The following is a 13,048-nucleotide window of genomic DNA, read 5'->3' on the forward strand; positions in this document are numbered from 1 at the left end:
CAGATTCTCTGCCTCCACTTTGGTCGCTGGCCATATCTAGAGACATTTGTTTGGACAGGTGGCTCCTCAAACACTGGCTGACCCTCCCACCTCAGTCTATCAAATGGCTACCCCCAGTCAGGAGCCCTCCCCCCCTTTGTGGAGCTGGTTTATGGATAATCTTTCCCACCTTCCCTTTGCAGCTACCCCCACTCTGGATCAAAGTGGAAATTTTCTTTGTCCACTGTCCAGTGTAAGCGGGTGACAGGGGCCAGCCCAGCTGCTCTCCCACCATAAGCCCACAGCAAGGCCTACGGCCCTTTCATAGGCTACTGCTTCTAACTAACGCATGCAACAGAGGGTCCTTTGTTCCTCTGAGGCCAGGCCAACCTACTCTCTCATCTCCCCGTGACAAGACATTGCTTGACCTCCTGCTGAAGTGCTAGAGGGTCCTGCGGGGTGAGGTGAGGGGTACCAGGATGCCAGCAGAAAGTGCCACTGTCTGTTCACCTGTCTCTGCACCCCTGTACACAGCTCCACTGGGAAGAGGGGACTTGGGTAGAGGGAGTGTAAACCACCCCCTAAGGAGGATGAGGAATAGGCACAAAATGCTTTTATTTCCCCCACCTCCCTGAATGAGAGGTGAAGAGAGAAAATGCATTTATTTTAAAAGCATACAGAATTCCAAGCTGGGCCCTTGTGATAGAGGAGTGGGGGGTCAGTCATTTGTTCCCAGCGCTCCTGCACTGAGAGAGGGGTGGGGCTCAGTGGAGAGCACTTGGATGGTCCTACCCACCCTACCCAGTGGTTAACTTCAAATACGTAAGGCCACTTGCTGTGTGGTGTCTGTCTCTCTTTCACAGACAGCACAGAGGGCCCAGAGGAGGAGGAGCAGCACCTGGGGTGAGGCTGGGGAGCAAAGGGCTGGGGCTGTAACCAAAGAAGATGCTGATGGGGATGGGAGTCTCTGGATCCTGAAGCAAGGGAGGGCCAGGGCAGGACAGTTGATGTAAAAGTCTTCCGGAAACAGAGGATGCTGGGACAGGGGTGTGATTTGTGCTGAGGATTGGGGTTCTGTATTGCTGGTGATGCACTGGCCTTGCTCACACAAGGACAGTGTAGAGAACACCATCTGGGCCAGTAGGCAAGGTTAGGTGGTCCCCAGTGCCCACAAAGCCAAGGCTGCTGAAGGAGACGAGGGTCCTCTAGAGTTCTGGGGCCGGCTGCTCCCCAACCTGCTCCTCCATGGGCTGAACAGCCTCTTGTACATACACGATGAACTCTGAGGCCTCCCCGCCTTGTGTGTACACGGTCACTGTCTCAATGCCCTCCACGTCATCAGAGGACACCACCAGATGGTGTTGCTCGGCTAACTCCACGGAGGCCTGCTGCAGAGTCTCCTGGATCATGACAGTGTGGTTGGAACTGGGCTCCTCATCGGTGACCTAGGAGGGAAAGAGAAAGGTGACACAGGTCCAACAGTAATGTCAGGATCACGAAGGTGGCATTGGAAGCTGCACACAATCCTCTCATCAATGCAGCATTGACTTGGGCCCTTTCCATGGAAGAGGAGAATGAGACTCCGTGACAGGTAGTGACATGGTCAGGGTCTTTTCCATGCTGCAAATGGGAGAATCCACACCCCAAATCCAAACTCCCACCCTGATGTCAAGCTGCCTCCTCTGACCTCCACAAGGTGTGGAGCCACTAAAGCATGGTGGTTAGAAGGCACCGTGGGGTTCCTGAGTGCACAAACACTCAATATAGGGTAAAAGGCTCCTAAAAATATATAGCTGGCTCATTGATATTGACAAAGTGGCTAGGTTCTTCCTGGACTCTCCATTTTTACCACTCTGGGAATCCTACTTTGACTGCTACAGTTCCAGGGGCTGTCTATCAGTGTGGATGCCTGCCCATTCTTTGGAGGCCTGTCAATAGATACATGCTGCTACAGAGCTGAGCAAGGGTGGCCAGGGAGCACGGACAGAGGCGAGAACCAGCTGACTCTGACAGCCAGGACTTTCTTGGTAGCTCTAAGACGGCATAGTCCAGGTAAGGCCAAGTTCTTACCAATGCTAAGGTAACATGTCCCTGACTATCATCTCTGGGCTATTTGAAATTTAATACTAACCATCTTTAACCTAAGAAGAGGAATAGGAGACAAATTTAGGAAGAATTGAGAGCCTGGATTGTAACTAAGGGAAGGACTGCAAAATAGGCCAGGGGCTGGTGGGTACACCCACTGGCCCATGGGGGATGGTGGAGTAGCTATCCTTTCTGGGGTCTGAGTGGCAAGGGGGTGTGCCCTGCACTGCACTGAGCAGGTGTGACTGTCAGCTCCAGGACTTCTGGGAAGCTCGGGCAAGACCCTCTACAACCCTTGGCCTACCTTTCAGTGAAAGAGGAACCAGCATGCCCACCTCAGGACACCATCGAGGGAATCATATGCGGTAGAAAATTATAACTATGTAAAGATGTGTTACATTTGTTTATGCTGAGAAATATTACTTTAACTGTGTAAAGGTATGCTACTTTTGTCTATACTGCATTTGTTTAATGATGTAAGGATGTGATTAATTATGTGAAGATGTGTTGCATCTGTATCACCTTGCCTGCCTAAGCCACCTGATTGACCTAATAAAAAGCTGAATGGCTAATAGCAGGGCAGAGAAAGGCTAGGCAGGGCTGGCAGGCAGAGAGAATAAGTAGGAGGGGAAATGTAAGCCCGAGAGGAAGGAAAGAAGAATGAGAGGAGAATGAGTGGCACACCCCAGGGCAAGAGGCCAGGCAGCCACTAGCGAGCCAGCAGATGCCAGAAGCCATGAAGGAAAAATATAAAGAAGAGATGGGAATGGGGGACAGGCTGAGGGGAAGGGGAGGGGACGGGAGGGGGGAGAACAAGGGAATCCATGGCTAATATGTAGAATTGAATTGTATTGTAAAATAAAATAAAAATAAATTCAACAATAAAAAAAATACACAGAAGAAAGAAAAGCAAAAAGCCCCACGGCAAAAGGTAGATAAAGAGAAACAGGTTCATTTCAGTTAAAAGAGCTAGGCCAAGCACTCAAAACTAATAAGTCTCTGTGTTATGATTCAGGAGCTGGTTGGTGGCTCAATAGAAAAGGCTTAGTACATTTTTGCATTCCATTGTGGGGCCCACATTTCCACATAGGACCTGAGAAAGCTGAGGGGGAAAAAAGGAAAAGAAAAGAAAAAACAAAAAATGGATAGGGCTCCTTTCAGAGTCTCTGCCATACAGCAAGCCCTTGGGCAGCCAGGACACTAAGTAGAAACAAAAGGCTAAGTAAAAAAGCCAACTTCTTAGAGCTGGTGTGGTTGAATGCAGTTCCTGGTTAGACACACCTTGGGACTGGGCCAGGAGCTTAAGGCTCAGCTCTCACGGACCCAAGGAGGCGGCAGAACCAGCTGCCAAAGCCACAACAGTTTAAGATTTCGCTCATGCAGACAGGAAATGCAACTGTTTACAAAGCAGGCACTACCTAGCACCACTGTCTTCTGAATAATTCATTTCTTCATCCATTTAAGAAAACAGTTTCTTAAATACCTTCTGATGGCCTGTACTGACGTCATTTGACAAAACTGCTACTTTTCCTGATAGACATAAACCATGGGAGGGTAGGGACAGTGTCTGTCTTGTCACAGTGATTTCCCAAGATCCAAGGTCAATGCACGGCACAGAGCAAGTGTCCAATATTTGTTAGAGGATGGTCTACTGGATCCCAGGTGCTGTGATGTGTGGTAAGATAGCACCACAAGGAGATGATGATGGATGGGGGCGGCACAAAACAAGTCATGACCACATCACAGATGACTTTGGGTCCCATGCAGGTGTGGGGTGGGTTTCCAGGAGGGTGGGGGAAGGGAAAAGGACACCCAGGAGATGAGGAAAACTTGCTAAGGCAGTCACACAAGCTCCCACTCATAACACCTCAGACTCTTCTCCTGGCTTGTGACTGACAGCACGATAGTGGCCTCCTGCCCATTCATGACTCTCCAGCTTGGAGGGTCTCAGTTCAGCCGCTTAATTACTGAAGCTGCCTGAGCAGGAACAAGTAGGGCAGGTTCAGTTCCTAGAGACTCAGGGGAAAAGAAATCTGTGCGGGGAGTCTGGGCATTCTGATCACAGATATTAAAAGGAGACTGGGAGAATTCAGAAGCTGCAAAGCTATTCTGAGGGAAAACTATCTAGCCCGTTTTTCAAATAAACCAAAACACTTATTCCCTTTCTTTAACTGTTTATATCCATTTTGTTTATCTTGGAAGATGCAGCAGGAACCAAGACTGTAATGGTAAATACAGACTTCTGTCACTTTGAAAGACAATACCTGACAGGAGATTGGGAAGGGGGAAGGATCATGCTACACATCTCTTCCCTTACCTGTAGGTTAAACTACAGAGGAAAGAAGGGACGGGTGATGAACACTAAGGTCCTCAGGACTGCACTTATGTAAAAAAGAGAGCATGCTCCAGGTAAGTGTGACAGGATCATATATCACGACATGGTGAGATCACGTGATACACAGGGCTGTGCACAGGACGGCAGTGTGAAACCTGGGGAAAAGGGCAGCTGAGGTCTAAAGCAATGTTTGCAATGAGCTCTTAAGACCTAAGAGCCTTAGCCATCAACACATAGATGGAGCCTCTATTTCACAGGGCAAGGCAGAGGTTTCTGAGAAGGCCAGGCCTCACCCCATCTAAACTTCCCCTCTTACCACCTTGTTGAACATTTACATCTATTTATCTGCCACCTTTTGTAAGTGTTAAAGTCTTCTTAAGAGCTCTCTCTCTCTCCATCTGTTTATCTTCTTCAGTTTCCAGCCCCAGGTTGGTTATGTCCAGCAAAACCAGTACTATATCTCATGCACGGTATATCACATTTGGTTGGATTAAGTCACCAGACAAGGTGGTGGATGATGCTGACTGTGCATTTCCCTGAAGTCCTAGCACAGACATGTGTTTGGTTAGCACAGGTCAAGCTAACTTGGGGCTCCCTGAGTTCACCTGCTGTCTGTTGGTGTACCTGCCCCACACACTCAGCTCCATAATGAGCCAGGGGAAATGAAATGCTTATAAAAGGGGCTCGTGAGCCTTTCTTGGCATGTGCTCCTCAAGCATTCTAAGAGTCACCTGATCTATAGGCTTTTCTGCCATTGCTGTAAGCCATGCACTTCCTGCCCTGCTCCCGGAGAAGTTAACAGCTGCCAGTGTCTGCAGTTTACTGCATATTTCCCAAGCCTCACCCCAATGCTCATACATACTATCTGTTCCCTCTTCACAAATGGGATCATGAAGCTCCTGGGGGTCCAGTGACCCATCTAAGGTTGAGCAGTTCACAAGTAGCAAAAGCTGGACCTGGTCTGTATGAATGAGTCTAGAGCTCTTCCTCGGCTGGTACAGCGTGGCAGTGACTAATGGTATCACATGTCACAGATTGATAGGATAGAATTATTGCTCCTTAGCCATCCGAGGCAGACAAAGGTTGGCTGTACAGCTCTAACCATTCTCTTTGTTCAAAATGATCACTCTAGCAGCTTAATCTATTAGCAGAGGCTTAAAATTGTGCTCTGCAGCAGAAATAATATAGGTTTTACAATGTCATTACCCCCTGAGATGGATACTCCATTTTCCTCAAATGCTGTATCTAACATGTCTTTCAGCTAAATTATTAGCAGCACAGATAGCTTAATAGAAAACCATAACCCACAGGACTATACAGATTATTCACTAAATCAGGTCCTGCGTTCTGTCTCAAGTGTTCTAGGATCAGGACTGAAGCCTGCTAATGTCCCACAGTTGGCAGCTCTATTGATGCTGGAGAGCAGCTTCCTGTGGGGATCCTGTCTGTTCACCTTCATCTCATGGTCCACTCTGCAGCATGGATGGGAATTCTGCAGGATGTCATGTCATCCAGGGCCTTCTAATCACCTCATGGTCTATTTCCATATTCCTTACCTGTCTTTCCTTCTCCCCCTTCTTCAGCTCCTTTCTATATTTTCTTTTTTCTTTTTTTGGTTTTTCGAGACAGGTGTAGCTTTGCACCTTTCCTGGAACACACCCAGGCTGGCCTCGAACTCACATAAATCTACCTGGCTCTGCCTCCCGAGTGCTGGGATAAAGGGGTGTACCACCACTGTCTGGCTCTTTCTATATTTTCAATCCATTCCCACAAGTTTAAATATTCTCCTTCCCAACTTCCAAGAAAGTCCTAGAAATCCCTCCTCCTCACAGATCCTCAAGGAAGAAGCACCGCGTCACTCCCTCAGGGCCCCATGGACCTGAATGGGTTTTGTGTTACAATCCACCTCCAAGTTCTCCTTGTAGACCTGTAGCATCTGGTGAGAACAGCAATACTTGCTGTGCAGATGCTAGCTTAAATAGCAATGTTTGTCCTGATGATCTAGCAGTCACTCCTGCAGCACCCAAAGGAACTTAGCACCAAGCCTCAGAGGGTGTGGGGATCAGGGAAGATGAAAATCAGGGCCCTACCTACCACAGCCATGGATGGTCTAGTGCATGATAAGGCTACATCCAGGTCCCTGGGCTTCTGGTACTTAAAATAACACAGGATTGAGCCAAGTGGGCAACAGAGTGTTGGGACCACTGCACAGCCTCTTCCTGAGTCTCCTATCAGTTTCTTGGGCTGGACTGAAGCACAATCTCATTACTGTCTCTTAATAAGAATACACTGAGAGGTTCCTCTGCCAGAGTGTTTCATGCTCAAGGTCATAAACGGAGCAGAACCATCCTTCAGAGCATGGTCCTATGGACTGGGCACACTCCACCTTGCATCCTCAGCACCCAACACTGGCCAGGAGAAAAATGTAAGGAGGCACCTTGTCCAACAAAATACCACAGAAAAGCGGCAGTCCACAGGAAGCCTGCAGAGTACTTCCTCCTCAAGGCAGCTCTTGACCTTCAGCTCACAGCCCCTGACACTTTCTGAGTCTCAACCTGAGCACATGTCCTTCTGTTTGAGACTGCAGCAACCACAACCTCCTGGGACATCAAAACAACCCAGAGACTCAGCCAAGGTCACGGAAATATGATAAACAAAGATAATTAAGGGAAGACAAAGCTGTAGCTCATGGCTGAATCTCGCAGAGGCGGCAATGAGGAAAGGAGGAAATGTTCTTACTAGCTGCCACTGAAAGGAGTACTCTCTAAAGCTACCAGGGAACAGAATGAAAAGGACACAGCTGCAGCACACCTTCACCCAGAGATCTCCAAATCGTCTGCAAACAACTCCCTGGCACCAGATGCCCACACACCTGTGCCGGGGCTCCTGGCCACATCCTCCTCAACCATCTACTAAAACAAGTTTGAGCTCAGTTCCAATGGGCATTGGAACTGCCAGTTTTCGGACATGGAAAGCTGGATCCAGCGTGGTACATAAATAAATGATGGTTAAAGGAAGATGAACATCGTTCAGTTGCCCACAATGAAAAGAGACCAGAAGGACAGAGTGGGAAGGCCTTAAGTGTGTGACAATCGCCTTGTCACGTATTTTGTTTACCACTGAATGAACACAACCAGCAGCACCCTACCATTACATGCTGCCCATGTGCCCAACCCCTGGGCCCTTGCAGGCTTGCAAGCAGACAAGTGGTTTCACTTTAAGGGTCATCATTGGAGGGTCTTGTCAGGATAGGGACTCTCATGTATGCCTTTCAAGAGACATAAAGTCAAGTCCACCATCATGTCTGCCATTGTTGCTACCATTACCAGGAAATCACAACTTCAGGCATCCTTCACACTGCAAATCCATTTTAAATAACCTGAGCCAGGTTCCTTTTTGTTAAACCATGCCTTGGAGAACAGTTCTCTCTAGATATCATTAGTGTCCATGATAAGGAAGGCACCTCGGGCTGCAGCTCATCAAATGAACAAAGCCACTACTTACTCTCTCCTCTCTAGCACTCCTGGTGCTCAGGACTGGTGCTCAAAACCTGCTGGGAACTCTGTGATAGGGAGACGGTCACAGGGCTTAGAATGTCGGCAGGAGGACTAACCATGCTCAAGACAATTCACAGAGCATCATGAATGACACCAGGCACAAATGACACAAGAATCCAAGAGTCAAACGCTCGTGTGTGGGGTGGTGGTGGGGTGACTCTATGTGAGAAAATATGGGAAGATGGATTTGCACACATGTACATGCATATATATATATATATATATATATATATATATATATATACACACACACATATGGAATTGTGTATATGTCTGTCTGTGCTAGCTCATTTTATGTCAGCCTGACACAAACTATAGTCATCTGAGAGGGGGAAACCTCAATTAAGAAAATGCCTTCAGATTTGGCTGTAAGCAGACAAGCCTGATGGGCGTTTCCTTAATTAGGGATTGATGGCAAAGGGCCCAGCCCATTGTGGGCATGGCCACCCCAGGCTGGTGGTCCTGGATTCTATAAGAAAGCAGGCTGAAGCAAGCATGGAGGAACAAGTCAGTAAGCAGCATTCTTCCATGGCCTCTGCATCAGCTCCTGTTTCGAGATTCCTGCCCTGCTTGAGTTCTTATCCTGCTGTCCTTCAATGAGTCCCCTCACACTTTGTGGACAGGGGTGGCTCACCTGAGCTGATGAGGTCCTCAGATAGATAGAGGTCATCCATCATTTAAAGCCAAGAACTGAACCTCCAGTGCCATGGTCACTCTAGTGAATATTCTTTACTAGTCACAGCAACCACATCACAGAGCCTAGGTTCCCCTTTGGAACTGGCAAGGTCCTTTCTGTCCTGGCCCTTTCCCCTCCCCTGCCTCCACACTCATCTCTGGTACACACACACACACACACACACACACACACACACACACACACACAACACACACACAATTGCCTCCGAATGTCCACCTATACTGTTCTTCCAGCCTCCCTTACCCTTTCTCCAAAGATTCTATTTTGACCTTGGGAGCTCCAATCTGTGTCCTCTCTTCTAAGAAGTCTCCAGGCTTCTTGAATTTATGTTTCCATATAATCTTGTATGGGGTCACAGCACTGACTGAACTATCTCTGAGAAACACAGCATATGTTGCTACCCCTGTCTGCCAGAGCCCAGGCTCACCTAGCAAATGGTGAACAGCAACTCAGTTTCTTGAACGGGTCATGGAACATGCTGCCTAGGGAATGTGCTCAGAGCACCAAGTAAGGCCCAGTTTATTATCAGAGATAAAGGAAGGGGCCTTGGCCAAGAGAGCATCTCTGCACTGAGATCTCAGAGGAATCAAAGAGCAGTACTTTAGACAGTCCATGTACCAAGCTCCTCAGTTGGAGATGGGATTTCTAGGGACGACTATGGCTCTCATTTCCACAGCACAGAATGCTGTTAATAGAACCTAAGCGTTTTCTTGGCTACTCTCCTAGCAACATCAACAGATGGGCAAGCTGTCAAGTCTGCCGAGTTCTGAAGTGACCAAGGAGCCAGAGAGCAAGAAAAGCTTCCAAGTCAGAGCCGTGTCTAGAGGGACAAGCTAGCACTGGGCTGCTGGGGGGGGGGGTCACTCTCTGAACCTGGGCCCGTAACATACTAACAATTGTTTGTAAGACAAATAAAGAATGACCTTGGTGCTGACCTACCTGTAAATGGTGAAGCAGATAATGAATGCACCGTTTATGACAAGCCATCTATTTTCCACATTTCTCCCGGGTGGAATTCCCATATGCCACAGATGGCTTATAGGCCTCTTTCTGTTGGAGTATTAGCACACGCCAACTACTCTCCTGACAGAGCCGCAAGTCCAGACTAGTCCCTGCTGGTACTAGACTTGTCCTACATCAGGACACTGGGAGGTTCGATCTTGGATGGTCAGGGTGGAGTAAAGCAGAAGAGAAGCAGCGTGTGGTCAGGAATCCCGGAAATGATGACCCTGGTCTGGAGTACTAGGGAGGGCAGGGGTCTGAAGAACGGTGAGAAGTACAGAGTGGTGGGAAAATAAGCAGGCAGGGGAACACAGCCCCCTGGCAGGCCTGTCACAATCCCACGTAGTTCAGTACAAACGGAGCGGAGTGCCAGGGAAAGAAATGGACAAAGGGGGAAATGACCAGATGGCACAGCAGGACACCAGAGCATTAAGAAGACCCTTACAGGGATCTTCACCGTATTAAAATCAATGGGTGCCTCTCTCCGACAGACAGAAGAGACACTTGATCAGATTAGGATCTACCCCTGCTATGTTCAGAGTGTGATGAAGAACAGGAGACAGGAAAAGGCTAGAGGCTAGCGACAGGCTAGAATTCATGGGAGGCAAGTGGGGCCGCAATGCACAAATGGGTGGAGAGGAGGAGAGGAGAGGAGGAAGGAGGCCACAGTGGATGTTTCTCCATTGTCCAACTCCATTTCTGTCCCACCCACTCCAGGCAGGCTCCCATGGCCTGCCCGGGACCTCCACCCTGTTCCCCTCAGTCTGCATCCTATCCAGATGCTGGCAGAACCAGGCCTCCCTGGTCTCTTGTCTCTGACCCCTTCCTCACTAGGTCCTCTATTGGCTCTCATTTCCTTCTACCAATGTCCCTCTCGGTCTTTACTGTTCCTTTCTCGCCCTCTGGAAATGGTGGTGTGGTGCCCAGCACCCAGCTTGTGAATGGGCTCTGTCCCCATCTATCCTATATCTCTCTGGTCTCATGACTTCAGATACTGTCTTCAGGCTCAGGAACCTCCCCTGTATACGTCTAATCCAGACCCCTCTCACATGAAATCCAAATATGATGGCTTATTCCTTACTATGGATATCAACTAGTCACTTGGAAGCTAACAGAGTAGAAACTGTCCTATGCACTTCCCAAATATAGGGGCTTTTCCTCTCATTAGCACAGTGCTCAGGGTGTGTACATTGGCCCCAGACCTCACCTTTTCCCAGTCTTGCTGGTAGCTGGTGTACCCATGGTGGACTCTGCTCCAATGGCAAGAGAGCAACTTAAAACAACTCAAATCCATCATCCCTCTACGCTGGAGCTCAGAGGTCTGGAGTTGGTCTCAGTGAGCTGACAACCACATATCAATACTTCCTTGGGTTCTCAAGGCCATCTAGCCTGTTTGGCTCGAAGTTTCAGATTTAGGATTGTGGGGGAGGGGGTGTCTTTCTCATGATATCATTCATCTCTCAGGCTCTGGCCTCATTCTCCATCCCTCTTACACAGGTTAAGGACAAGATAGCCAGCTGCCCATCTTAAATTTAGTCACGTTAGCATTGTTTTTAAGTAGAAACACACACATACAGGTTCTGTATCTATGGGGAAATTATCATTCTGTTGACTTCTGTATCTCAGTTATGGCTGAGAACTTCTCACTGTTTTATGATAAATGAGTCAATTTACTTTGCCTTGGTATAGTTAGAACACTAGACTGTTTTTGTTTCTTTTTGTCATGTATGTATGGGTATCTGGGGTAGTAAAATCGATGTGTCAAAGCATCTACTATTCAATGAGAGTTCTAGGTCCATGGGCTAGTGAGCCTGTGAGCTGTCAATCACCTGCCCTCTTAGCAGCCAGCTAGATCTGCTAGTCACTAGGTAGCTCTGCTTGTCACCAGGAGAACAAACAGCCTGGGGCTGATGTCCTCAGAGCCACTCTCTTATCATCACCTCACTCCTGCCTGACTTGTGTCCTGGTACCTAGTTGTTCCTATATACTCTTCAAGACAGAAGGAAAAGATGGGATGAATGATTTCATCCAAAGAGCTAGCAAGCATCTTCTAAGGTCCTTCATCTCCAAAATGCCCTGACTACCCGGACAGTCAGAACTATTTCCCAGACAGAACCCAACAGAACCAAATGGCAAGAGTGAGAAAGAAGCCTGCAGTTACCCTTGTATGTGGTATACCCATGCACATTTCAGCTGTAGAAAGGAGCACACTCCTCCAGCAGCTAGGTTTTTCCCACTGCTTGTATTATCACCATGCCATTTCTTCCCCTGTACTCTCAGAAGAGAGGCAGATCTGTTTCCAGGGAGTCACAGCAGGCACATTCCCAGTCACAACCTGGCTTAGGAGTGAAGTCCCATGCATTGGAAACAGAGAAATTATAAATGCAATCCCAAATTTATTGAGGTAAGAGAAAGGATAAATGCATGGGCTCTGTGGAAAAATATCATAAATTTCTAACTCTAGAACTATATATTTATATACAAGAACTAAATGGGGTGATGCTATCTGCAAGAAACTTGTAGAAATACCAAAAATATTCACAGGCAGGAAGAAGTCATACCAGACGTCACTGAAGATTGAAAGCCTTTTAAAAGGGAAAGAATGCAAGGATCGGGGAAGGTCATGACTCACCCTACACCAGGCAACCATCTTTCATGGGGGAGATGGCACATCACCTCCACTGCTTGCCATTTTTCTCTTGATTGTATGCAGGCAGCTGATAGCTCTCTTTTCTGAGAACACATAGCTCAGCTCTAGTCCCAAGGCAAGTTGGCGCAGCCGCTCACTAACATCTGTTCCCAGTCCCTATAGCAATCTCCAGGGTCTGAGATGCTGGACCTCATGGTGAGTATCTAACCACAATTGTATCCTGTCTGTGAAGCACAGGGCTGGCAGCTCTGATGCAGAGGATGTCATTTCTTACACAAGTTTGTCAACTCAGGTTTCCTGACCCAATCTGAATGGGAAGGGCCAATTGTCTTTTGAGAAAGAGTTTGCTGAAAGGAAGAGGAAAATGGTAGGCAGGCTTCTTGGCCTCTGAGTCATAAGGTAAAGACCAATGGTTTCCATATGAACAGACCAACTTACTGCATAGTGAACAGAAGTTTCATTAACTGGACATCTCACCCTTCTCTATGCCTTGGGACTCTAAGTCCCATTTAGTCTGCCCTGAACAATCATTTGCTTGAGAGGGAAAAAAAGGAGACCCATGTTTTGTAAACTATAAGCAATAGGGAGAGCAGCATGGTGTCTCAGAGAGAGTTAAGTGAAGAACAGGACTCACAGTTGAGTGCCATTCCTTTAGGAGAAAGAGCACACATCTGGTCCCATCCCCAAAAGTTAGGCTTCCAACCCATGACTCAACCATGTACACCTGGCACATGCCTCTCTAC

General features: G+C 47.9%; 1 protein-coding gene across 1 annotated transcript in view; it reads right to left on the reverse strand.

Annotated features, from left to right (window-relative positions):
* Positions 1-240: 240 nt before the first annotated feature.
* The window catches only part of Zfat (zinc finger and AT-hook domain containing), a 178,609-nt gene continuing 165,801 nt past the window's right edge, over positions 241-13,048 (reverse strand). The window contains 1 exon segment of the mRNA XM_028876000.2: positions 241-1,424. Within this exon segment, the coding sequence (XP_028731833.1) occupies positions 1,185-1,424 (240 nt within the window). The 3' untranslated portion in view covers positions 241-1,184.

The sequence above is a fragment of the Peromyscus leucopus genome, chromosome 20 (genome assembly GCF_004664715.2).
Source record: "Peromyscus leucopus breed LL Stock chromosome 20, UCI_PerLeu_2.1, whole genome shotgun sequence".
NCBI lineage: Eukaryota > Metazoa > Chordata > Mammalia > Rodentia > Cricetidae > Peromyscus > Peromyscus leucopus.